Source organism: Ostrea edulis, chromosome 9, assembly GCF_947568905.1.
Source record: "Ostrea edulis chromosome 9, xbOstEdul1.1, whole genome shotgun sequence".
Lineage (NCBI taxonomy): Eukaryota > Metazoa > Mollusca > Bivalvia > Ostreida > Ostreidae > Ostrea > Ostrea edulis.
Window position 1 is genome coordinate 39,675,414 of NC_079172.1, and position 27,325 is coordinate 39,702,738.

Here is a 27,325-nt window from a genome sequence, read left to right on the forward strand (position 1 = left end):
CAAATTTCTTTGATCTTTTAAAGATTTGAAAGGCACTGATGAACCAACTTTAATATATTACTATATTTATCTCGATTCTGCTGATTATCATATGTTTGTAATTTCATGGTGAATTAATTGCACCCATTTATTGAGTTGGAGTATAAACAGATCAAAGGTTGCTTATATAATATGAGCATTTTTCCTGACTAGAGATAAAAGGTGGTTCACAAAGGTTCAGGCCACTGAAAAAGATGAGATTGTGTGTTGATATCCAGAACCAAGGCCATCTGATGAGAGTCAAGGTCACTGGTTTGGAATCTATGTCTTCGATCATCCATGTTCGTTTGGCTGAGATTAAGGTCATTGTTAAGAACATAAGGAAATAATTTGTCCAGACAATAATTTCATTTAACACTGTGGTATTTTTACCCTTTAGGCCCATGGACCTCTTGTATTATTCATTGGATTTTATGAATACATGTACTTGTCCTCAGAGAGATGACCTTAAAAATGGATGTCGCATGTCACAGTAGGTGTGGCACACTAAAGAACCCTTCCTGCTCAATGGCCGAATATAAGTCTAAATTTGAAGCCCTTCACTGGTCTTGGTGACTTCTCCATATAAGTGAAAAATTCTTGAGAGAGATATTAAATAAGATACAATCAATCAATCTCTGAAAATAAATTATGATCTGATTTTTTTTTTCTTTTTCAGCATTACATCAGACCGTGCCGTCTGGGAGTTACGTAGCAGTCCACCATCTGAAAACTCCAGTCGAAGTGAAGTGGAGAAAATGGTAGCTGATACCATAAAAATCAAATTTGGTCAAAATGTGGGGTCACAAGTGAGGTTAACTGAGATCAGCATCATTGGGAGGTACTATATGTAATGAAAGACCAGTGTCCGCGCATTGTTAGCAATTTCTTAAACGAGCTATAAATGTAAATGTGGAAGAAATAAATCTTGTCCACCAATTTGATAATATGCTGTATACATTCTCATTTTAGCAGGATTCAGATATTAGCGATGAAACAAGAACACTTATCTAATTTATGATTGCTCCATAATATGAAATTCTCTATTTTTCCATTATTATATACATACATGTAGAATAAGCGCACTAAATCATGTTTATGCCAGATAGTGCATCAGCTCTAACTACACCAGTTTGTGCCTAAGTTAATACGTAATATTCAGTATATGATATACATTTAGCCTGATAATTCAACCATAAAACAATACAGAATATCAGAAACATTATTTTGTCTCCGATTCCAGTGTGGTTTTAATATTTATAGTGTGTCAAATGAGATCTCATTAATCGCTTTCTGCGTTAACTTGGCAACTTTTCTGTGCCTAAATAAACACACGTGACTTACATAAGTTGCCCAAATGACGCATAATTTTTGTATTTCTCTGTTAGATGTTACTTTGACAGGAATTCAGACAGTTGTTATTTTTACAGATGTTACTGTGACAGCTAGGTATTCAGACAGTTCTGTTTTGATTTATTTATAGATGTTACTGTGATGGGAATTCAAACAATTGTTATTATTTACAGATGTTACTGTGATAGGAATTCAGACAGTTGTTATTTTTACAGATGTTACTGTGATGGGAATTCAGACAGTTGTTATTTTTACAGGTGTTACTGTGATGGGAATTCAGACAGTTGTTATTTTTACAGGTGTTACTGTGATGGGAATTCAGACAGCACCTGTAATATTACTGGCAGGACCTTCCAGTGCGACTGTTTATCCAACAGAAAGGTGGCTGGGAACAGCTGCGAACTTTGTAAACGCGCTGTGTACCGAAAACAGGAGGAGTTTGGCTGCAGTAACACATGTTCTTGTAGCACAGGGACAGATGGAAGCAAAGAAATCTGTGAACAGGTTTTGTTGGATTTGAATTTCAAATGATGTAATATTTTGTCTGTGTTATACCTTGGTTTAAATTATTTGGACTCATGAAGTATAAAATAAGGCAGTGTTCCAGGTACAGGAGTTGCCTGTAAAGGTTTTGTTGTTTGTTTAATCCACTCAAAGAGTTAAACATACAATGGATCAGACTCCAGACAACAGGTCAGACTCCAGACATTGGGTCATACTCAGACTCCAGACAATGGGTCAGACTCCAGACAATGGGTCAGACTCCAGACAATGGGTCAGACTCAAGACATCGGGTCATACTCAGACTCCAGACAATGAGTCAGACTCCAGACAATGGGTCAGACTCCAGACAATGGGTCATACTCCAGACAATAAGTCATATTCCAGACAATGGGTCAAACTCCAGACAATAAGTCATACTCCAGACAATGTGTCAGCTAGACTCCAGACAATGGGTCAGACTCCAGACAATAAGTCAGCTAGACTCCAAACAATGGGTCAGACTTCAGACTATGGGTCAGATTCCAGACAATGGATCAGACTCCAGACAACAGGTCAGACTCCAGACAATAAGTCATACTCCAGACAATGGGTCAGACTCCAGACAATGGATCAAACTCTATACAATAGGTCAGACTCCAGACAATGGGTCAAACTCTAAACAATGGGTCAAACTCTAGACAATGGATCAGACTCCAGACAATGGGTCAAACTCTAGACAATGGATCAGGTAGACTCCAGACAATAAGTAATACTTGAGACAATGGATCAGACTTCAGACAATGGGTTAAACTCCAGACAGTAAGTCATACTCCAGAAAATTGGTCAAACTCCAGAAAATGGATCAGGTAGACTCCAGACTATGAGTCAGACTCCATACAACAGGACAGACTGCTGACAAAGTGTTCTCTATTTATGGATCATGCTCTGCAGGTCACACACACAAGAGCTGTGATATAGCCAAAACTTTTCACCATACAAATAAAAATATTTGCTACAGAATTTTTCACATCAAAATTGTTATGCTCATATGAAATTTATACACAGTGATGTTGAGTTTATGAATTAATCAATGCAAACTTTAATTATAATATATCAGTTAATATCAAGGATATTATCTGAAATTTCATTTAGTAACAGAAATGCTTAGACTAGCAGGTTCCTTATTTGTAACCTACGGTGAACTTCACGTATTAGTAGACGGGAACTCAGTTTTCCTGTCTTCTGCTGGTGCTCCTGTTAAAGTAGTATGAAGCCTCAAGAAAAGTACACAGTAAATGATATACTGTAAACCAGCTTTTATTTGCGATATATATGACTTTTATTTTGCAATTTATCAGTGATAAACAATTCGCGGTGACTGATTTTCGTGATGAAAATATTTGTAAACAATAAGGGAAACAGTAAAGGACTAGTTTATGGCAAGTAAAATTCACAACAATGAGGTTCTCGCAAACTTCGTGGAAATTTCTCAAACGTGAATAAAAGTTGCTGGTTTACAGTAATTTTAGAATGTGCATATTAACCATATTTACGGAGATTCTTCTCAGTGAAATGTTAAAATTTTGTGCAATCCAAGAAAAGAAGCCCTAAGGTTCTCAAATTTATCATGACAATTGCAGTTTGTTTGTACTTTTAAGGTTGGAGGACAATGTAAATGCAAGGTGAATGTGGAAGGGAGGGATTGTGACACCTGTAAACACCTGCACTATAACCTTGACAGTAATAACACAAAGGGCTGTACGAGGTGTAACTGTGGAAACGGAACCAGGGAATGTGATAGGGTCAATGGCGGGTGTACTTGTAAAGAAAACGTGGATGTACGTATTCAGTCTTCTTAGAATTATGAAGGGAAAATAAATTCATCCCGAAACACCTCTACATTTCAGGATCAGAGTTAGCTAACTCATAAAGGTGCATTATACTTGTCAACAATGATGTAAAAACTTTTAAATTCTTAACCATTGATTAAAATCCTAGATATGAGTTTAAAAATGTAGAAAAAAAGCAACCTCCAATCAAATTTCATGAAAATTATGTAAAATTTCTCTGTAATGAATTAAATACTTCCATATAATGAATTAATATTTCTGGCTATTGAAAAAAAGAGATTCTAATGTAAAAAGTAGAATATTAAGATAAAATTATTTGTGATGAATTTTTATGTACTGTAAAGCTGTTTAGTCATTTTGGTAACAATAAGCAAACATGACTTTAATTGGCAGCTATATGCCCCTTTAAGCTAGCCAACTCCCAGAAACACCCCTCTGGATCCACCACTGCTATATATACAATATCCATAGTACTCTTCTTTTATAAGGGTTTGTTACACAATATAACACCTCGTCATTATATTTTAATTAGAATGCAGATGGGCAATGTACAAATTGTCTGCCCAACCACTATGGTGTCAATACTGCAAAATGTGAGAAGTGTAGCTGTGAGGTTCGAGGAATACAAGGGAACTGGGAAAACTGCACAGACTCAACTGGACAGTGTCACTGTAAAGAGAAAGTTCAAGGTCAGCTGAAAAACTCAAAGAGCTTATCTTACATTGCATGATATTTCTTTTAAAAAATCACTGTCTTTTTAATGTCAAATTTCAGAAGAGTTTCCCAGGAATACTGTAGATTCCTAGATATGCATGAGAAATTCATTATTACGTAATTTTGCAAGACGTTTGCACCATGCCCACATGACATAAAATTTAACTCACTTTTCATATTGCTGAAATACGTATGCCAACTCCTGATCAGCAGTCGACTTGCAAATTCATGTTGATATCTATACATAAAATAAGGAATCTACAATACAGCATTTTGATTTTTAATTAGTTTCTGATTATTTCTCAAAAAGATGAATGTTTGAATTTGAGGGTAATTGCTGAACCTAATTTACTTTTTAGCTCACCTGAGCTAAAAGCTCAAGTGAGCTTTTCTGATCACCCGTATTCCGGCATCCGTCTGTCTGTAAACTTTTAACATTTTTGACTTCTTCTCAAAAACCACTAGGCCAATTTCAACCAAAGTTGGCACAAAGCATCCTTAGGTAAAGGGAATTCTAAATTGTTAAAATAAAGGGCCAGGCCACCTTCCAAGGGGAGATAATCAAGAAAAGGTAAAAATAGAGTAGGGTCATTAAAAAATCTTCTTCTCAAGAACCACTGGGCCAGAAAAGATGAAATTTATAGATAAGATTTATTAGGTAGTGCAGATTTTAAATTGTTAAAATCCTGGCCCCCAGGGGTCGGATGGGGCCCCAAGGGGTGGATCAAAGTTTTACATACAAATATATAGGGAAAATCTTTAAAAATCTTCTTCTCAAGAACCATTGAGGCAGAAAAGCTGATATTTACATGAAAGCTTTCTGACATAGTGCAGATTCAAGTTTGTTCAAATCATGGCCCCTGGGGGTAGGATGGGGCCACAAGGGGGGATCAAAGTTTTACATACAAATATATAGGAAAAATCTTTAAAAATCTTCTTCTCAAGAACCATTGGGCCAAAGAGGTTCACATTTACATGAAAGCTTTCTGACATAGTGTAGATTATCAAGTTTGCAAAAATCATGGCCTCCAGGAGTAGGTTGGGACCATAATAGGGACTACGGTTTTACATGCAAATATATATGGAAAGTGACTCAGGTGAGCGATGTGGCCCATGGGCCTCTTGTTCTAGTTTGATGCTGATGTGTTCTTCTCAAACAACACTAAAACAAAAGGATTCAGAATAGCAATTACATGATGTAAATTCCATCCAAAACCTACGAAAAGTTATTTTACATCAGTATATGTATATCTTATCATACTTCCACTGCTTTTTAATTGCATTTCATAACAAAATATATCATTGATAATTAACATTGTACAAATTATATTTGCACATGAAGGTATTCCCGAGAATTATTGTACAAATCAACAACTTTTATAACCCTCCATGTTTACTCACAGGCATGTGTGCAGGAAAAATAACCGGGAAAGTCTTAGAACAATTTCACTCTCTTGGATTGAAATAGCATTGCTATTACAACATCTCTACATCTCCAAACCTAAGTATAGCATCATGCAAATTCTAAAAAATTCATGAATAGAAGGTCATGGACTAGCTGTCACAAATACAGTGGAACTTCAGTATCTCAAACATCAATATCTCAAATACCATTGACATGTTGAAGTGAGTTGGAATTAAGTCCCAGGTGTAGTACTACATTTTCTTTGTGAATTTTAACCTCAGTAACTTGAACTCTGGGATATCTTGAAGTTTTTTTTGCATTCCTATTGACTTTGAGATAACGAGTTCTGACTGTATTTATCAAGCAAGTTCACTCACCAGGAAGTGCACTCTGCTTCATAAGAAGTGAAGTAACGGATCAATTTGGTGAGGTGTTAAAAAGCAATTAAGCCCCTGTCACAATATTGACATTTTCATGAGAAAGAATGCTGACAGGTAGTTGACCCATAGAGTCTAGAAGAGCTAGGTCTAAATTTGTGATAGTCTTTACTTAAAACGGGAATGACATCTTAATGATTATGTCATTAAGTAAATGATTTTCGGAGCTACTTAAAGTATATAACAAACAATTAAACGAAAAACAAATTATAAAGTAAGAGAAATCACTTCTAATTCTGATGAAGTAATTTTGTGACAAATGATATCATTTTTATAAGACGTACTATGAAAACTAAATATTTTGGAATCATTATTTACCAGGCCGGCGCTGCGATGAGTGCATGGACGGATATTATAATCTTATTCGAGACAATACACGAGGTTGCTCAAACTGCAACTGTAACAAGGTTGGAAGAATGAGCAAGGTCTGTGACAAAGGAATTGCGGGATTGTGTATGTGTCGAGAGAACCTCACTGCCCCTGCAGTCAATAGATTTTGTGTGAGTACTCAGAGAGTTATGTACTGTATAAAAGGTATTTTATGTGGTTGTCCATTTTTCCCCCAGAGTTTTGTGGATAGGAAATATTCACAAAAATTACAATCGCAAAATACATATACAGGAATATAAGTATAATGCAACTGCAGAAATTGGAAACACAGAATATAATTTGCTACCATTTACAGATCAAATCACAAAATTTTCCAATTGCAGATTTAAAATACCCGTTATACAATAGTTCAGTTTATAGATCTGTAAACATCCAATATTTACACATCATACATTAATGTAATAATATCATGTTCTCAACATGCCAATTAAAAATAAATTTTGTATTTCACTGAGGCAAATTTAGAAATTCAATTCTGATCAAAAATGCTTGTAATCATCACTATTTCTTTCTCATGAATTGCACAGGCAGGGTCAAGGACACATTACCTGAATTCACTGTTAATCTTGTTTTAAGTGTGAAATGTCACTACGATTCTTGTTCACTAGGAAATGTTTTATAGGATCCCATCTTCATACCAGACAAACTGGAGCCAGATTTTGGTCCAGAGTCTGGGAACACGACAGTGACTGTGAAGGGGAAACTATTCAAGAATGCTGGCGTGGTCGTAGATGTCGCTGTAGGAGGCAATTCGTACTCTCCACTCAGTGTACAGTGAGTTAAAAATAAGTTCTAGATCTTTTACCAAGAAACGCAGGGGATTCAATGTACGTAATAATATCTCATTTATTTATAAATAATATGTTTATATTTTTCAGTACTGATGAAAGTCTTGAATTTCAAACGCCACGTAAACAAGGTGCTGGGAAAGTTACTGTAACAATACGTTGGGCAAAGGTGTTTGAGGTTCCAATTGACCAAAGGCTTGATTTTACGAGACCCTTCACATTTACATACAAACCTGATCCTAGAGACATTGAACCCAAAGCCATTCGTGCTTTTGAGAGGTATATTATTTTGTTCGTTTTCAAAAAAGTATGAAAAGAAGTTAAAGGGGCTTAGGAAGACATAAACCTACTGCAAGGTTATAAATTAAAGTTTATGAAAACTGAGACATTACTTTTGTTGTCATTCAGGAATTTTTTTTTTATATGATTAATCATATATATATGTAATATATTGTTTGAGGTTATATATATATATATAACTGTAGAAGATATTTTAAATATAACTTTTATAAGATATCTTATGAAATTTATGAGATATATCTTTAGTGAGGATTAAATTTTAATGTAAAAAATGGTGTGGCATAAATTTGTGCTGCCTGTTATTATGTGAAGCAATAAGAGAGAAATCATGAAGAAATTGCTATCCAGGAATTTCAGTTTTTGGTTTGTTCAAATGAAGGACCATGTCCCTTTCAAAGGGGAGATAATCGCAAAAATAGGGTGGGGTACATCATTTAAAAATCTTCTCAAGAACCACTGGGCCAGAAAAGCTGAAATTTACACGAAAGCTTCCTGACATGGGCCAGATTCAATTTTCCTAAAATCATGGCCCCGGGGGTTGGATGGGACCACAATATGGGATCAAAGTTTTACATACAAATATAAATTAAGGGAAAATCTTTAAAAATCTTCTCAAGAACTACTGAGCCAGAAAAGCTGATGTTTACATGAAAGCTTCCTAACATAGTGCAAATTAAGTTCGTTAAAATCACGGCCCCCGGTCGTAGGATGGGGCCACAAGGGGGATCAAAGTTTTGCATATACATGTAGGGAAAATCTTGAAAAATCTTCTTCTCAAAAACTACTGGACCAGGAAAGTTGAAATTTACATGAAAGCTTCCTAACATAGTGCAGATTCAAGTTTATAAAAATCATGGCCTCCGGGGGTAAGATAAGGTGACAATAGGGGATCAAAATTTTACATACAAATATATTGGAAAATCGATCATTAAAAATCTTCTGAAAAATCACTGGGCCAGAAAAGTTTACATTCACATGAAAGCTTCCGGACATAGTCCAGATTCAATTTTGAAAAAAATCATGGCCCCCGGGAGTAGGTTGGGGCCACAATAGGGATCAAAGTTTTACATGCGAATATATATAGGAAAAATCTTTAAATATGAGCCAAGGTGACTCAGGTGAGCGATGTGGCCCATGGGCCTCTTCTTTGAAATTATAGTTGGATAATTGAGTGACCTGTGCATCTTGTACATTCTATACAAATTCCAAGATCTTATATGACAATTTATTAGAAGTGATATACTTATATATTCAATTTGTTATATTTTACAGCGGTGGATGCAAAATATCCATTAAGGGAACAAATTTAGACAGTGTCAGTCAGCCGAAGTTGATAGTTTATACCGTCAGTGGAACTAGATTGAAGACTGAGGTAAGCAATAAGCCTCAGGTGTTAAATAAGGCAGGGTAGAAGCGAAATTAATGGCAGCTGGTTCATGTCCTAACTTAAGCCACTAAAGATTTCCTCAGAGAAGACACCGAGATATACTGTGAGTGAGTCCTAAGCCTGCAGACTTCAAACGAGTCATGCCAAATGCAGAGTGCACACTTTTTGTTAGTCAGCTCAGTGTGTAATCTCTGTCAAAATCTATGTCTCCTCTTATGTGTATGTCTTATGTGCTACTGAGTTTACTTATAACAGAATTAAGATTTTATTGTTTGTAATGTTTTGTGTCCTATTCGAGAATTTTTCACTCATGTGGAGATTTCACGAGCTGTAGATGAAGTGCTACAAGTTTTGCATGGTGCTCAATCAAAGACGTAACAGTGAGATTTTCTTTACCTTGCCATCACTTACTACATGTATAATACGTGACTTTTGTTGTTAGGTCACATCCAAAAGACTATAAACTTTCCCTTGTAATATGATGCATGCTTGGCAAAGTCGCAGTCACTACAGTGTTCAATGTTTTCAGTTCAACACAGCTCCGGGATTGAGAATGGAACCCCGGGACCACTTGGTTGTAAAGCGGGCCCTCGCTTTGCAAGTAACTTGGTCCTGAGGTTCTATTCTATTCATTAGGTTACCATGACCAGTCCACAAGAATGAATAGAACAAGATTGACACAGAATTTTGTTCCGTGGACTTGTTTGAACTTAAAACCGAGATATAATTTTACAGAATTCAATACTGTAGATTCCTTATTTTACGTGAGTACTTAATTATTATCGCGAAACGACTCAAGGACGTCAAATTGTGAGAAAATAAATTCGCTAGTGCTCTGTTGATCAAGTGTTTTTGCATGTATTTTAGCAATATAAAAATAAAAGCGAGAAATATTTTTTCGCGAGTGATGCTTCTCGCGAAATTATGCGATAATAAATTCCTCGCGTTTATAATTTAAGAATTTACAGTAATTTGGATGGCTAGATGATCTGTTGTCTGTTGCAATTTGCCACTGTCGAGGACTATTCTGTTTGATGGACACGTCTTGTTCTTTTCAGGAATGCACTCCCATCAGCTCAGGTGAAATCTTGTGCAACTCTCCCGCTGGATTCAGTAACGGGCAGACACTTTTCTATGGTCTACAGTTTGATGGCTTCACAATGTATGAGGATTACAAGAAATTCAATAATAAAAGCAAGATAGAGATTGTTATCGACCCAAAGCCCACCCGGGAAATTGAACTCGTCCAGGAATACAAGCCGTTGTTTGACACCGAACTTAAAATAGAGGTAAGGGTAACAGACTGCAATATCATTAGGATATTTTTCCATGTCCAACAGGACCTGCATGAGGTTTTATATGATTGTGCAGGACTTTGTGTAGGGACTGAAACAATGTATTTTCTCACGATATGTAATGCAATACATTGATGTTGAAACAGTTATTATATCGATATGATACGCTTGTCATAATGAGGAATAAAACATCTTGTTATTTACATGTGTATGATTGGGATATAAAGCAGTAGGATGATTTTGCATATTGTCTATAAATTAATTTATGTTTCCAATCCTCCATTATACAGACAGACATTTACTCTTTTTTATTCTCCATTGTATGCATGTATCTATAAAGTTTTCATGTCAGTTACATAATGTACTGTAAGTTGAAAGGTAAGAAAGCAGGTACGTAAATTTGATTAAGATACGACACATGCAATATCTATATACAGTCAAACCTCGTCATCACAAACTCAATGGGCTGGAATGTTTTTCTTGAGATTTTCAAGGATTTTGAGACATTGAAGTTGAATTGCAAAAAGAATTTAAAGTTGACGCTTCCAACTCATTTCGATATATCCATGATATGTGAGGTATTTTAAATGTAACAATTCGATCGAGATATCAAAGTTCAGCTGTTCATTTAACAAAATATCATTTGAGTGTTGAAATAGCCTGAATATATCTTGTGTTCATAGCTGTGATTTTATTGAAAATTTTATTTGATTCAATATTTTAATAGGTTAAACGCTTTGAATAGTATTTTGTAAAGTTCTGCATCTGTTTAAAACTATTATTGAAGTCATGTATATCGAATTAAACCAAAATTAGCAACCAATAAAAAAGTGTTCAATGTACACCACTAAATGGAGCGAACAGTAGAATTAACTGTTTCAGCCTGCCCAATGTGTGAACACAAACTTGCATTGTACACAGAATTTATAATGTACATGTAAATTTACTTTTAAAGTCGATGAAATTGTAAATTGTTAGATGTAGTGTGTGGTAGTGTCGTGGCAGGAAGTGACGGTACGTATGATATATCTTCTCCTTATAGACTGCATGTAGCTAAGGAGTCTAAATTTGAACATTTATAAGTGATAGAACATCAGATTATATTATAATCTATCTGATAAAATGACTGTTTTCCTGTGAAGGAGTCCAATGGTTGAAATTTACTAAATGATTCCGTATTTCATGAGTGATATTATCTCGATTTAAAGAATTGAATTTAATTCTTGTTTTTATTTATATAAAGCCTTCAAAGCATACACTCATATGCACATGTAGAACTCACAAAGATAATTGTATGTTTTTGTGAGCTGACATAATTATTTTTATGATCCTTAGCTCAAAAGCACTAGCCAAGTGGACTGCACTCGTTTTTTGCTCAAAGCAGGCAAAACAGAACAAGTTTGAGAATAGAAAATGTCATTTATTTAGTAAATGACGAAAAGTATATACAGTACAGGGGGTCATTAAAACCAAGTAAAAATTAAGATCATATGCTGCAAATGATTAGATGACCCCCTGTTACATATACATCTATAAAATTGACATTGAGAAAGAGAACATATATACACAAAATAAAAACATCCGATAGGGGGTCTAACAAGATGACCCCCTATTGCATACACATAATTATGTTAAAAGACTAGCATAAAAATATTGCCTGCCCACAAAAAAGGGTGGGGATTCATTTATTGAGCACTCTAAGGATCATCAACAGTACTTATCTCACATAATGATCTGTACTTCATTGATTTAAGAGGAACATTTCTTTTTGCTCTAATTTTTGGGCAGCATTAAAATAAACATTTTATACTTTTTTTCACTGCAGGGCCAGCAGTTTACCTCGGGGTGCTCTGATTCAGACTTTAGGGTGGTGTTAAGAGGCAGCTCGTCCGTCCACGGTTGTACAATCACAAGCCGTCAGAAGAAACTCATAACATGCGAACCCGACATTGGTTTCCCTGGAGTTAATGAAGAAGTCATGATGATGGTAGGACTATAGATAAGTGATGTGTTTTGGGGTTCAATTTGTGCAATTGTTTTATTAATAATTAGTATAATTCTGTTATCTGTTATTGTATTTATGAATTGTTTTATCTATAATTATATAAGTATAATTCTATTATTTGTGAAGACGCTTGGATTTAATTTGAGAACGTTACATAAGTTAATTTATAATAGACTTAATTTGAATCCTAAAAATATGAAATTGCATATTTCTATGCCCTTGGAATCAAAGATTTGGGGGCATATAGTTTTTGGTTTGTCTATTTGTCTATCTGTGGCATAAAACTTTAACCTTGATCATATCTTAATTTTTACACTTTTTATAGTCGGTTAAAGAGCTTATTAGCTCAGATCTTGTTAATTACTGTAAGCTAGTTACATGTATAGTTCCGACTTTAAATAAAAATTACTTACTTACTTTACACCATAAGAGGTAGATCTTTTATACTTGGTAGCAGTATTATATGTGTATGATTCTAAATTGTGGCAAGACCTTTCCATTTACATCAAAATATTTGACCTGGTGTCCTTAACATTGACCTTTGACTTGGTTCCACTTTGTTGTTATCCAGGGGAGTATATGATCAGTGTTTCACAAACACATCTTGTGTTTTCAACTTCAATTCTTGTATGACAAAAGAATGATAATAATGTAGTGTAAATCATTATCTGCAATCTTCATAAAAACTTTTTAAAAAATCCCAGAAAGGTTGGTTGGTTGTATATATTGTTTAATGTCCCACTCAGAGAATCTTTCACTCGATCATTATCAGGAGACATCACCATTAATGCCTATGAAGGGCTGCAAAATTTAGGCCTATATGCTTGGCACTTATGGCATTTGAGCAGGGAGGGATCTTTATCGTGCCACACCTGCTGTGACACGGGACCTTGGTTTTTGTGGTCTCATCCGAAGGACCCCTTCATTCGATAATAGTCACCTCTTACAACAAGCAAGGGGTATCATGAGGACCTAGTCTAACCCGGATCCCCTCGAGAAGATTCAAAGGAGGAACAAGTAGTGAAAATTAAATACATGAAATGTTTTTGAATAGAAATATCTTCTTTTGAATTCCTGAACATCTTAGAACCAAAATGTTCTGTTGACTATGGTTGCTATTATAAAAAGTTGTGAAATTTAATATGTCCCTTTCCATGTCAGTCTAAGCTCCGGGATAGGACTGGATAGATTATATTATAGTGAAAATGCATCCTGACCATCTAATTAAAAAAGTTAATATACCTTAGAATGTTTTTGCTATATAAATGTTAGGTGAATAAATTGCTATTTCTTCTGGATAACGCTAGCCGTGAAATAGTTTCAGAACTATCTCACCCTAGGGAAATAGTCTCGAAACTATTTACTGGATGCTATATTTTCCTGTGTTTTCTCTTCTCTGACGTCTATGTCTGCATGATAACTCTAGTTTGCCACTTGGATCACCTCGGTCGATTCCATCTAGGCTAATGCCGAATGTTAGTTTACTTCACTTTGGTATGTCTGACACAAGTAAAGTCTACTTCGGTATAATAAAACACCTATTTACTGACTATTCGGACAATAGCAAGTTTATTGTCCAGGGCCTCGACAGCAATTATTTTTCCTCGGCTAAGAAATTCATGACCCACGTATGCTCCATTAGGGGTGCATGCAGACTTCAGAGTGGGGCTAATTTGATCATACATTGAAAGACTTAATACAATGTATTATTTTGAAATGTTCTTCCCTCCTGCATGGGTATCTAGAACTAGAGCTGAGGGTATAGTGATGATCTTAAGCATGCAGGTCTCAGAAAATTTAGAAACTTGTGGCCCTTTGATTTGTCAGTGCAAACTCTAGCTGTGATTAGGTGATTACATGAAAATGTATTGAATCTTTAAATATATTCTTCTTAACTATAAACATATTAGAACACAAACTCCTTAAAACTGCAGATTTCAAAAGGAAACATTTTAGTTGAACTGATGGAGTCACTGTAAACATATAGAGTTGATCATCTCCATTTAATTTTGTGATTAAAGAAGTGAGTTTATGATGATTTTATTTACAGCTGTACATCGGAGGAAATGGTCATGAAATTCAGAAAGTAAAGTTACATACGTTTTGGAACACATGGCAGTTTGTGCTGATTGCGATTGGTGGATCGGTATTTCTCCTGCTGGTGACGCTTCTTCCCATCATTCTGTGCTGCTGCTGCCGTAATAAGAGGAAACAGACATTCACAAACTCCAACGGTCATAGTTCAAATGGTATGTATATATACAGGTACTTATGTGGTGAGAAACACCAATGACTCAAAAGGTATGAGGCAAAGGTATGTTGTAAAACACCGATAGTCTCAACTCAAAAGGTATGAGGCAAAGGTATGTTGAAAAACATGAATGGTCTCAACTCAAAAGATATGAAGTAAATGTATTTTTTAAAAATCATCGATAGCCACTCAAAATATTGAAAAACATCAATGGTCATCACACAATTGATATGAATTAAAACTTTATTATTCAATCAAGTACAATTCCCGTGGGGATCTGGGTTAGAATATGTCCTTAGTACCCCTTGCTTGCATGACGTAAGACATGACGAAATGGGGTGGTCCATCAGATGAGACCGCAAAAACCAAGGCCCCGTGTCACAGCAGATGTGACACGGAAAAGATCCCTCCCTGCTCAAAGGCCATAAGCGCCGAGCATAAGGCCAATGTTGTCTTAGGAGTATGATGGAATCAGTCAGGCCTGAGAACCTGTGATCATCGTTAACTAATGTGTCTCACCAACACCCTAACTCAGACTACATTTATAAAGCCAGCCCTGACTGATTACAACACACTGAGTCTCGTAACACTACTACATTTATCATGTCAGGCCTGACTGATTACAACACACTCCTAAGACTACTACATTTATCATTTCATGCCTGACTGATTACAACACACTCCTAAGACTACTACATTTATCATTTCATGCCTGACTGATTACAACACACTCCTAAGACTACTACATTTATCATGTCAGACCTGACTGATTACAACACACTCCTAAGACTACTACATTTATCATGTCAGACCTGACTGATTACAACACACTCCTAAGACTACTACATTTATCATGTCAGGCCTGACTGATTACAACACACTCCTAAGACTACTACATTTATTATGTCAGGCCTGACTGATTACAACACACTCCTAAGACTACTACATTTATCATGTCAGGCCTGACTGATTACGACACACTCCTAAGTATACTACATTTATCATGTCAGGCCTGACTGATTACAACACACTCCTACGACAACTACATTTATCATTTCATGCCTGACTGATTACAACACACTCCTAAGACTACTGCATTTATCATGTCAGGCCTGACTGATTACAACACACTCCTAAGACTACTACATTTATCATCTCATGCCTGACTGATTACAACACACTCCTAAGACTACTACATTTATCATTTCATGCCTGACTGATTACAACACACTCCTAAGACTACTACATTTATCATGTCAGACCTGACTGATTACAACACACTCCTAAGACTACTACATTTATCATTTCATGCCTGACTGATTACAACACCCTCCTAAGACTACTACATTTATCATTTCATGCCTGACTGATTACAACACACTCCTAAGACTACAACATTTATCATGTCAGACCTGACTGATTACAACACACTCCTAAGACTACAACATTTATCATGTCAGACCTGACTGATTACAACACACTCCTATGACTACTACATTTATCATTTCATGCCTGACTGATTACAACACACTCCTAAGACTACAACATTTATCATGTCAGACCTGACTGATTACAACACACTCCTAAGACAACTACATTTATCATGTCAGACCTGACTGATTACAACACACTCCTAAGACTACTACATTTATCATTTCAGGTGTGTCCAGTGATTCCACTCCTTTGAATTTGGAGGATATAAATTTATTTCCATCCCAAGATCACCCCCGCGCTCGACCCAACAGTTACGAAGGAGTTCAGCTTGAAAAGGTATGACCTATATCTTGTCCTTGCTTTGATTCTCTCCCTTTGTTAGACATTGATTGTGGAATGGATAATATCCTGTTTCTGATAAAAATCCTGGAATTTCATTGGCTGAAACCAATACTACATACAACGATGTTATATCTCTTACTAACCTAATATTTTCAGTATGTTCCTTCCATGTGGTTTACTGACCACATAGGCCTATGTGTACTATGACGTCATGAGAATGCATATACCCTGTCAACGGAGTCATTGCATATTATGACATCATAGGTATACGAAAACAAATGAATTCATATTTGAATTTACAGTTTGTTAAAAAACTTGCTTTTATCAAGTTGTTGAATGGTTTAAATGTTGCAGCCACTTTTTCATTGTTGTACGTTTGATAAAGTATCTCAAGAATACATAAATTGCAGTCATTTATTACGACAGAAGTACATGTACACTAGAAAAGGGTTAAATACGGAATAATGTCAATATACCTATAATTAATGTATACATAAAATCATCGACAGGATAAATTCGTTATGTAGACACTTAGAGGGGTAATATGGAAATATATAGAGTCCTTGAAAAAACATATTGGGCTCGGCTTTTGCATTGCCCATTGCAATATGATTTTTTTCAAGGACCCCATATATTTCCATATTACCCATCTAAGTGTCTACATACATGTAACTAATAATATTCAGTGGGGTTTTTTTTTTTTGTTAGCTGTGTGCCAATTATTATCTATTTTGGTGATCCCAAATATAAGTGGAGTGTCAAATTGAGATAACTCAAAAAATTGAAGATGTCTTTTAAATCAATTCTTGAAGAATATTATCATCAGTTCATTTGATGCACACTACAATTCAATTTCGATTTCTTCAAATATTTGATGATACATGTACATGTATCTTAATTATTTCAAATTATATATGGCCCTTATGTCAGTTCATGAAGGCTCCAGGATAGTACTTGATAGATTGTATAGTGAAAATGCATCCTGACCTTCTAAGAAACAAACTATGTTAGCAGTTGTATTGACTCAAGTGACCTTTACCTCTGACCTTGAAACATAAAATTTGTATTACTTCAAAACCAGGTCTGATAGAGCAACAACATCTTCAGAAATGCGGAAATTATGATGGAATCTACAAATTAGTGCCAATTCAGTGACCCCAGTGACCTTGACCTTGATCATAAAACCTGGTATATAACTTTAGAACTGGAATGATACAGACATGAGATTTTCAGAAATGATAGGAGCTATGATACAAGCTAATATGAAGGTCAAATGACTCCTGTTACTTTAACCTTGATCATAAAAACTTTTAGTATTATAGAATTGGGACTGATAGAGACTTGAAAACTTCAGATATTGTGACCTACACTTTATTATCAAGATCAAGTGACTCCAGTGACCTTGCCCTCTTGCCTTTAACATAAAAACTTATATAAATTCAGAACCTGGGGTCTTATAGGGACCTGGCATCTTCAGAAATGATGATGAGAGGATGTTGGGACCTACAAACTAGCATCTGCAAGGTCAAGTGACACCAGTGTTACTCAAAGAAAGAAAGGGATTTTTAGAAAAAAAATTTAAATCAAAGTCTTTGTGAACTAGAATTTTTAAATGAAATCAGAATTGGCATAGATTTTGTGCAAGGGAGTTAATTATTAATGTGGAGGAAAATAGTAATACTTAGAAAAAGCCCACTTTAATACAGACAGTAGTTCATTTGGGAGTCTTCATAATTGACATATTATGATCATATATCTTGTTGATATCTTCAATCATTGGAGCTTATTTCATTGTTACTTTGGCACTCCATTATTTACAACCATTTTAAAGTATGCACTAATATAAGTATATGTACATGTATGTATAGTCCTCGTGCCAAATTTGCAACTGTTCAAATTACATGACATTTTGTGTTAACATACCATTATCTCTTATTGTGCCAAATTTTACACCAATCAATATAGGAAGTCTACAATTTGGTAGTGAATTGAATAGCATCAAGGGCATGCTTATGTTGAAAAGATATTCGGCAGCAGTGTTATTTCTGCTTACAGCATGTTACTATACCCAATTTTGCAAAAACATTTAATGTACACAAATACTTCCAGATTTAGGGTACGTTACATCAAATTAATTCATTCAAGAATAGAGAATGTCTATTGTGTCTATATCTATTTCTTAATTTGTATTTTTCTTGTTAAACAGGAGTGCTGGGACAACTTTATACATAAAATGAACCAATCCGTCAGAAAATTGTTGAAGGCGAGTCACACAGAAAAATCTGATATTGTGGTGGGCACGCGGTGTATCAAGAAAGGTGATCGATACAAATATTACATTGTCAAGTTACTGCTTTGTATACTTGCGTTTTGCTTCCTTTAAAATAATATTCAGGTGATTACTGTATAATTTAACCCATCCTCTTGAGTGCCACTTAACAGCTAGGCCCTTTAAACACCTCTGGGACTTTTTTAAATTCTCGGAAAAGAGCCCCTTGTCTATTATACAGTACATGTGTATAGCCATTAGTTACATGTATTATATCTTTGTTTGTTTATAATGTTGTTTTGACGACTTCAAAAATATTAAGACTTGTCTAATGAGTGGATTATATTATCGTGAAGGAAAATATAACAATAACTCCAACAGAATTTAATATTTATATCTAAACATTTCTCAAATGATCCTCTGTGTGTGGCTGCACTCATATGTGTGTGTGTGTGTATGAATACCATACAGGTGTATTGATACATGGGATAAGTATAACTTTATTCATTGACAAATAGATTCTATTTGACTAAGAGATAAAAGAAATTGGAATTGTGTGTGCATGTTGTGTTTTATCTATTTCTTTTTCAAACATTTCACGTTTGAGATTTGTTTTTGCAGGGAAGGAAATTCGCATCATAGATGGCAGTTTTGCTCAGGGGACAGGAAAGACACACGCGGGACGTCCAGCAATGATCAAGACCCTGATCAAATCCTACAGCAGTTTTGGTAGGTAGAGTAGGCAGAAATATACTGCATTTAACTTAGCAATGAATTACTGCAGAAACTGCTTCCTTCCTGGCATGAAAAGCTGACCCATCCCCACCCCCCACCCCCAGAGTTTGAAGAAAACACTTAAGGACATAGGCAACATTTTTCAATGATACATAATTTTTCATGACGTTTTATTTACAGCTAGTTCACTTACATCCTATCTTTTATTATTAAAAAAACTTGAGATCATTAGTACCAGGTTGGTTTTACAGATAGCATAATTTCTCTAACATATATCGCAAGTGCAGGTATATATAAAAAACCAAATTTGTGTGTTTTAGACTCTGAAGTGTGCTGCTATACCAAGCCAATCATTCTGTGATCGAGAATTGCAATTTGTTCTGTACAAATCAAATCAAATGCTGCATCTGAACTACTATGAGATATAGAAATTTACAGCTTATAGTCATGTCTATCGTCATTGAGTACAATGATTTCATCACAGAGACCGACTTGTTGTTTATCATTATTGACTAGCAATGATTTCATCACAGAGACCGACTTATTGTTTATCGTTATTGACTCACAATGATTTCATCACAGACACCGACTTGTTGCCGGAGTGGATCAACACTGGACTCCAGGAGTGCCTGAGATTTCGAGACGCTTTTGATGACAATATTTTACGGATACAAGGAGTAGCCACGGATAAGGATCGATTTTTTGTCATGTACATGGGATACAAGCGCAGTCTGAAAGACTATCTTAATGACAAAAGTATTGTAAGTTGACACAGTTTTTTATATTCGTTCAATACATGTGAAAAGTAGGATTCTAAAGGTTTGAACTGGAAACTGTGTCCCAAACAATAAGTGATAATGTCTTCAGTTTAAGAATTCTCAAGATGGAGCTCGTTGGTTTCTGATCTGTTGGATTGAAATATCCATCAGGTTACATAAGTCATTAGTAATCAATGTATAGGCCTTGTTCTCTGGTTTAGCTGAACATTGAACTCGTGACAGACTGGAGTTCCACAACAGAAACTATAGCAATATAGGGTGTCAGGAATAAATATTTCAAATCATTTTTTCATTCCCTCACAATTCATTGTGAGAGAGGATGTAGTAATGGGAGTGTTTGTGTGACTGTGAGTTCATGTGAATGCGTGTGTAACACCAAGCTTGTAGACAGTCTACTGGCCACAGATTTTGATACTTCAAAGGTATATAGTTTTGTTATCAAGAGAGAAAAATCCCTAATTACATTTGAGTCGAAAGGCCAAAGTTTAACATCTGTAATGGACTTCATTATGAGAAAGAGCTTGTTGCTCATTTGATTTGATATTTCACATTTAGCTTTGTTATCAAGAGAGGAATATCGAACCCAACTGAGTTTTGGATACAAAGGTGAAGGTCACTATGGGACTTTGTAGAAAAAGTTTTTACGCACTCGTTACGAGGGGATATGCCTGCCCCGCCTTGTGCAGCTCTTGTCCAACTTTACTTCTTTATTGTTGCAGACTCCTACAAAAGGGCTACTTTTGAATCTGTGCGTCCAGGTGATGGAGGGCGTTCAATTCCTACACAATATCGACATCGTCCACAAAGACTTAGCAGCCAGAAATTGTGTGTAAGTGTTTACTGATTTACTGGTGAAAGCAGGAGTATAGTTCTCCTTCATATCTGTCCATTTTGTGTGTAAGTGTTTATTGATTTACTGGTGAAAGCAGTAGTTTTCCTTCATATTCTGTCCATTTTGTGTGTAAGCGTTTCCTGATCAGGGATTATATTTTACTCCCTCTTTGGTGAAAGCGGGTGGGAGTATACTATAGGTTTTCTCAGTATCTGCCCCTCTGACCATTTTTTGTGTGGCCTTCAGACATTGAGGATCACTTTTGTCTGGTGTCCATGTGAGTGGAGTCATAATACTTTGTAATAGCATTAATCAAAAGCACTTACATACCTCTAGTGTTCAATGGAATACTCCTCTATGTATTAAAATTCAAGATCAAACACTGACGGTGTTCTACAGTGTTGCAGGCCAGTATATATAGCAGAAAATCAGAGAGAATTTTGTCTAAGTGATGAAATAACATGTTATTATATTCCATAATGTTCTGCCATGTATAGTTTTGAATAAAGAGTGACGGATAGAATGAATCTTGATGTTTTCAGGGTGTGTGATGATGATAGAGTACAGGTGAGTGATGCGGGATTCTCCTGGGATCTCTATCCGGAGGAGTACATGTATGACGATCGGCGGGAAAAGTACCTCCCAGTTCGCTGGATGGCCCCTGAGAGTTTGTCTTCCGGATACTATGACAAATCTTCTGATGTGGTAATTGTGTTAAATTACAGTATCGTCTTGTCACATCATTCATGATTTTATTGCTACACTAATGTACTATAACGTTATTGAACTTATACTGATGAATATCCGCATGTGTTGTGTTTTTAAGTCTCCAAGCTTGGAAGCAACCAGTGCCAATATTCACCATTATCAGTTATTTGTTATGTATAAATAAAATATATGTCAGTTTAATGTTGATAATGCAATCATTTTCTCATCAAGTTCTGAAACTGAAGTAGTATTGATCCAATATGGATGCGTGCAATATCACAGTGACACACATTTCAAGTTACAATGACTTAAATGCATCAACAACGGCCAGTGAAACGGGTCAGATTGTAGATAATCATTTTTCTGGTGCTAGAAGAAAACAATGAAAATAACAGGAAGGAAATTAAATATATACTGTATACCATTAAAAATATATTGTGTAAATGTAGCATGATTGATAGATTGTTTGATTTACGTCCCATTGAAATTTTTTTTACTTGAGACATCGTAAATGTTCATATTCCGCAGTGTCAATTTATTTAGCCTATAGATGATAGTGTGTAAATGTAGCCATTTGATATTCCACAGTGGTCCTATGCCGTGTTGGTGTGGGAGGTGATGTCCTTGTCGATGTATTTGCCGTACCATGATGTACCAGATGACTCTAACATCCAGAGTCACATCACAAATGGCTACAGACTTGCGAAACCAGAAAATGCATCTGATGCTCTGTGAGTTCTAAATTCTGACAGATGAAAAAATTGTCTGAATTATGGAATGAATACCTATTATAGTTAGTTTGTACATGTGTCATGGAAGCATTGGTTGTTTTTTTTTTTTTTTTACATAACTGGCTTTATTTAACCTTGATAAGGTTTAAATATGCTTTTATTGATTTGATGTTCCGCACAATACAAGCAAATGGACATTTATTCCTTGAATATATAGAAATTACCTCCTAGTTCTATTTATTTTAGATCCCCATGATACACACAAACTTATAGTCTATAGTTGTTTATTCCTGGAATATAGAATTGGGTAATGAAGCCGATTTTTCCAGAAATTACCCCCACCCCACTACCCAACCACCAATTGTTTTTATAATTCCCCATAAAATTAGACATTTAGTTCTCTTTGGTCATTTTCGTCTCGCTGTTTTTATCAGGAATTCTAGAAACAATGAATTATCAAGAGTAAATTATTGCTGACAGGTAAAACACATATTTAGTAATTGTGAATATGCACTCCATGTTTTTTGTAAGATGCTTCATGAAAATTACTTAAAACCAGGAAATCAGATTGTTTTTAATTTATTGAATTTTCAGGTACGAAGCAATAATGCTGCGATGCTGGGAGCAACAGAGCAACCAGAGGCTGCAGGTCTCGGAGATCGGGGACAAGTTCGAACAAATTTTGAACCCTGGCTCTGCCATTGATCCGACTGACGGTCTCTATTACAATGATAACAATGACCCTCAGGCTGACAACATCTACACAAATTACGCATATCAGTGATAGTGAACAACCCAAATTACAGAGTATTTTTGTATTATGGAATATTTTTTAAAAAAATGAATTGTTGTTGATCTTTAAACATTTGATGTTACATTTATATGTACTATAGTAACAACTTCAGCTTTTAATTGCTGTTTTGTTTATGTATTTTTGATATTGATAATTATTACATTAGTTTAATCGAATTTTCCATTAGTATATATAAGTGTTAACTTTATATGCTACATAATGTATATATGTGTGGATATGTTTGATATACATGCTTTTCCATGTAGCTTAATTTTGTAAATATTCCACCTTATTTCATGTGATCTTTTTTATTTCAGTGTTATGTTTTACAGTTTTGTCTGGTGATGATCGAGGAAAAAAATTTAATCTCAGTTCTAAATGTTATGTTTTAAGACCCATGCATAGAAGTGGACCTGATATTGTGTTGTCTTTAACCTTGACAGTTTAATGTTTTGTTGAAAATTGATAACTGCATGTCCATTTGTTTTTCTTCCATTTTGGATTGATGTTTGAAAATCAATCCATATAGCACTCTCCACATTTCACAGTGGGATTCAAACCCACGACCCACATGTAAATTCCATACCCACTGCATCACACTCGAAACTATATATTAAACTCTGCAAGTACTGAATTTAAGAGGATTTAATTTGTTTTGTTTAAAGAGGACAGCTTTGTATGTACATGTATATTATGCCTGTAAAATTTATTTGTGGAATATGTTAAAGCAGGGTGTTTGAATTGTGCCATATTATAGCTACAAGCGCTGCTTGAAGCAAATTGTATCCATAAATGTTTGTAGGGAAATATGGATCTCGTGCTGTGTACGACTTGTATAAATATGTTGTGGATGGGAGGCTAGTGACTGTGTTATATTTACATTTCCATTGTTTTTGACTTCGACATCTTTACTAACTGTAATGATACACTGTAGCTATTTCTTCATGGATGTGATGCAGTTGTGGACAATGTTCGTATGAATTTTGTTAAATATAGTACGTCTATTTCAAGGTAGCTCATTACACCAGGATTTATACTTTATGACAATGTGCCACAAGATCATGGTGATTTAAATGTTTTGTGAAATTGTTTGTATCATCTGTTTGTTAATCAACTGACCTGCAGATCCTCAGTGAATCCACTAGAGTCTTTTCAACTTCATATTTATCGAAATAAACTTTTAAAATCATATTTTTATACTAAATTGCATATTTTCTGCTTTTTTGTCATATTTTTCATAATTAAATCATTTCTTGCTGATTTGAGAAACTCTCCCAAGGTGTCGTGAGCCACCTTAATGGCAGGTAATTCCAAAATGAAAGTAGAATGTAAAGCAATTTGTAGTACCAGTAGCTTTTATATGGTATCTTTTTGATACAAGATCTACAATGGGACACAGGAATTATGAAGCAAATGAAAATAGTTTATCAATATTTCTTCTGTGATTTAGTATACTTATGTATTATGTATAGTCATTAATTTTACAAGCACATGCTTGTCCTTGACTTTGAATTTCCATGTATGTGTATATAAAGAGTCTGTGATATATCATTCAGAATGTACAGTTGTTGATCTTAAATGAAGTGTTACTGCAGTTTCTTTCCAAATTGTCATCCCATTTACATGCTTACAAATACTTAGATAATAGGTTATTGTCTGAATATCAGGGCAATATGCCTGTCCGAGATCTTTGCGCAGTCAAGTGGACTGAGCCTAGAAACTCCACTTACGTAACGCGAGACCAAGATGATCATTCAGAAATTTCTTTAAACATCACAGGAAAGTAAATGCTGTAGTCGGACTATGTGCCCCCTTATATCAGCCCCACCTCTTTATATATTGCCCCTATCTTAGTTTGCTTAGGATGATAGTGCATTTACACATGTATCTGAAAGTACGTGTTTTTTAAAATTTGCTATGTTATTGTTAAACTCCTTGCTAATTCCATTAGTTTTCAAATTTACCCTTTTGCCATTATCATATTAGTGTTTTAGTAGTTTGCAGGGGTGAATTCGGTTTATAATCTAATTCCCAGTCAATACAATGTATGTCCATATTGAATATTCATTATTAGAGATCAGCCTGTATGGACATCCATATTTTGACAGTTTTTCTCATATTTTTTATGATAATCTCTGCAGCTATTGATTTGAAAATTTATACATGAACTTGCATCATTGGGTTACAGATCGAGATTGAGCATAGTTGACCTATTTTTGAAAGAGTTATGGACCTTGAACTTATTTTTGACAGTTTTGAGGACTTTATTTTTTGGCTCTCCCTACAGCCATTAATTTTAAAATTCATACATGAACTCGCATCATTGAGTTACAGATCGAGTTTGAATTTTGGCTTTTTTGACAGGACCTTGAACTTCGTAAATAGTGCCACAAAACGGGGCCATCACAATGGTATCTCGATCATTATAGATATTGTCTGACCCAGCTGTTCATGCGCAATGAAGCAAGGTCTGATATCAGAGTGCCTGCTATCTTTTTGAGTGTTTATGTTTCAATAATTATATTGTATTTTTTACAAACCAAAGATCATAACTGCAGGCTTTAAAGACTTTAATAGGTGTGGGGGGAAAAGATGAATGTGCACATTGTTTAGTATGAAATTTTTGTTTATTTTATATTGTGTTACCTTTATTGTGTGTAAATATCAGACATTCTTATTTGTCTTTTTTGATTCATAATAATGATGATTCTATTATCAATCTTTTTTGATTATTAAAACATTAATATATACAATGAGTTTGTTAATCAGACACAGTATAATAATAAAATCAGAATTTAGTTTTGAATTGGAGTGACAATGTTTCATTTGTGTGTTCAATGAACTAGGCAGTGCATTAAATTCTCAATATTTTTGTTGAGTACCCTGACAGATTTTAAGCATAGTGTTTTTGCAACCACACCCCTCCCCCTTTGTAAAAGCTTTACACATGTTGGTAAGTTTCCCACATCTTGCGTAACAGATACAATGTGTCTGGCTTATAGACTTACTTCGACTTGGTTCCCTCCATATCAGAAGGTGCATACGGTCACAGCACTCTCTCTCCAAACCATTCTGTCTCTTGCTACCATTTTGACCTCATTCCAGATTCTCTATCCCACACCCTTCTTTTTGCTTCTACTGTCATTCTGCAGGTTGTTTTTGGTCTCCTTTGCCATATGCAAATGTGCATATTATAGGGACAGGAGGATCCAATCGTTATCCTTAAAGTTATAGTGGATCTAAGAGGGGTGGAGGGTGTTAAATAGTTTGTGAATGATTTTCCTATATGGCTTATCGGAGTTCATAATGTCTATGTTCCTGCCCATGCTTTCTCCTCCATACCATGCAGTACATTAAAGGGAGGCGGTTTCATTTGGTGTACTTCCAATATGGGGAGCTGGGGAGACATTTGTTTTACATAAAAACAACCTCTAGTTGGTTATTGCCTTCATGTCCGCCACTTTCCTGCTGCCATCTTATCCCCAGGATCCTCCACAAGCATCTGAATGAAATTTATCTAGTTTTTTCTCCTCTGTCTTTGTCTCCTTCCTTGTTTCTCTTCCATATAGCAGCACTGATCTCACTAGCAACTTGAATATGACCTTCACTCTAACTCCAATGTTCGCTGCACTCCATACTTTCCCCAGTCTCCTGTATGCTGCCCTTGCCTTGTTTGCTCTGCTCGATATCCTCCTCGTGATGTTATCACTATTCCTCCCTGGTAAACAAACTCTTCCACATCTTCCACCTCGTCTTCCCCTACCTTTACCTTCCTGTCTCTCTTTCTATTCATCCTCATCGTCTTGTACTTCTCGCTATTCAGCCTCAACCCTACTCTCTGCTTCCTCCTCCTCTCTTGTTGACTTTGAATGTGTTCGAACCTTGATAATAAGTGTCGGGTCGTAATGTAACTGGTCGTAAGCTTACACCTCACATACTTCATACTTGGTAGATTGGACACAAATCAAGTACATAAGATCCCTATTGCGAATAGCAGATCAGGATGTCCAAGGTCAAGGCCACTAT

General features: G+C 35.4%; 1 protein-coding gene across 3 annotated transcripts in view; it reads left to right on the forward strand.

Annotated features, from left to right (window-relative positions):
• The window catches only part of LOC125660370 (uncharacterized), a 53,052-nt gene extending 26,947 nt beyond the window's left edge, over window positions 1-26,105 (forward strand). For 2 of the 3 annotated variants that reach the window (XM_056149174.1, XM_056149176.1), the window contains exons 8-26: window positions 698-859; window positions 1,629-1,875; window positions 3,513-3,692; window positions 4,237-4,393; window positions 6,582-6,760; window positions 7,273-7,424; window positions 7,529-7,717; window positions 9,011-9,110; window positions 10,184-10,414; window positions 12,246-12,407; window positions 14,476-14,674; window positions 16,337-16,446; window positions 18,659-18,770; window positions 19,343-19,450; window positions 20,039-20,217; window positions 20,955-21,064; window positions 21,610-21,772; window positions 22,364-22,506; window positions 23,101-26,105. In XM_056149174.1, coding sequence (XP_056005149.1) covers window positions 698-859; window positions 1,629-1,875; window positions 3,513-3,692; window positions 4,237-4,393; window positions 6,582-6,760; window positions 7,273-7,424; window positions 7,529-7,717; window positions 9,011-9,110; window positions 10,184-10,414; window positions 12,246-12,407; window positions 14,476-14,674; window positions 16,337-16,446; window positions 18,659-18,770; window positions 19,343-19,450; window positions 20,039-20,217; window positions 20,955-21,064; window positions 21,610-21,772; window positions 22,364-22,506; window positions 23,101-23,290 — 3,073 coding nt within the window. In that variant the 3' untranslated portion in view covers window positions 23,291-26,105. The remainder of the gene's footprint in view (window positions 1-697; window positions 860-1,628; window positions 1,876-3,512; window positions 3,693-4,236; window positions 4,394-6,581; window positions 6,761-7,272; window positions 7,425-7,528; window positions 7,718-9,010; window positions 9,111-10,183; window positions 10,415-12,245; window positions 12,408-14,475; window positions 14,675-16,336; window positions 16,447-18,658; window positions 18,771-19,342; window positions 19,451-20,038; window positions 20,218-20,954; window positions 21,065-21,609; window positions 21,773-22,363; window positions 22,507-23,100) is intronic. The other variant, XM_056149175.1, reaches the window with a different exon arrangement.
• The last annotated feature ends 1,220 nt before the right edge of the window (window positions 26,106-27,325 follow it).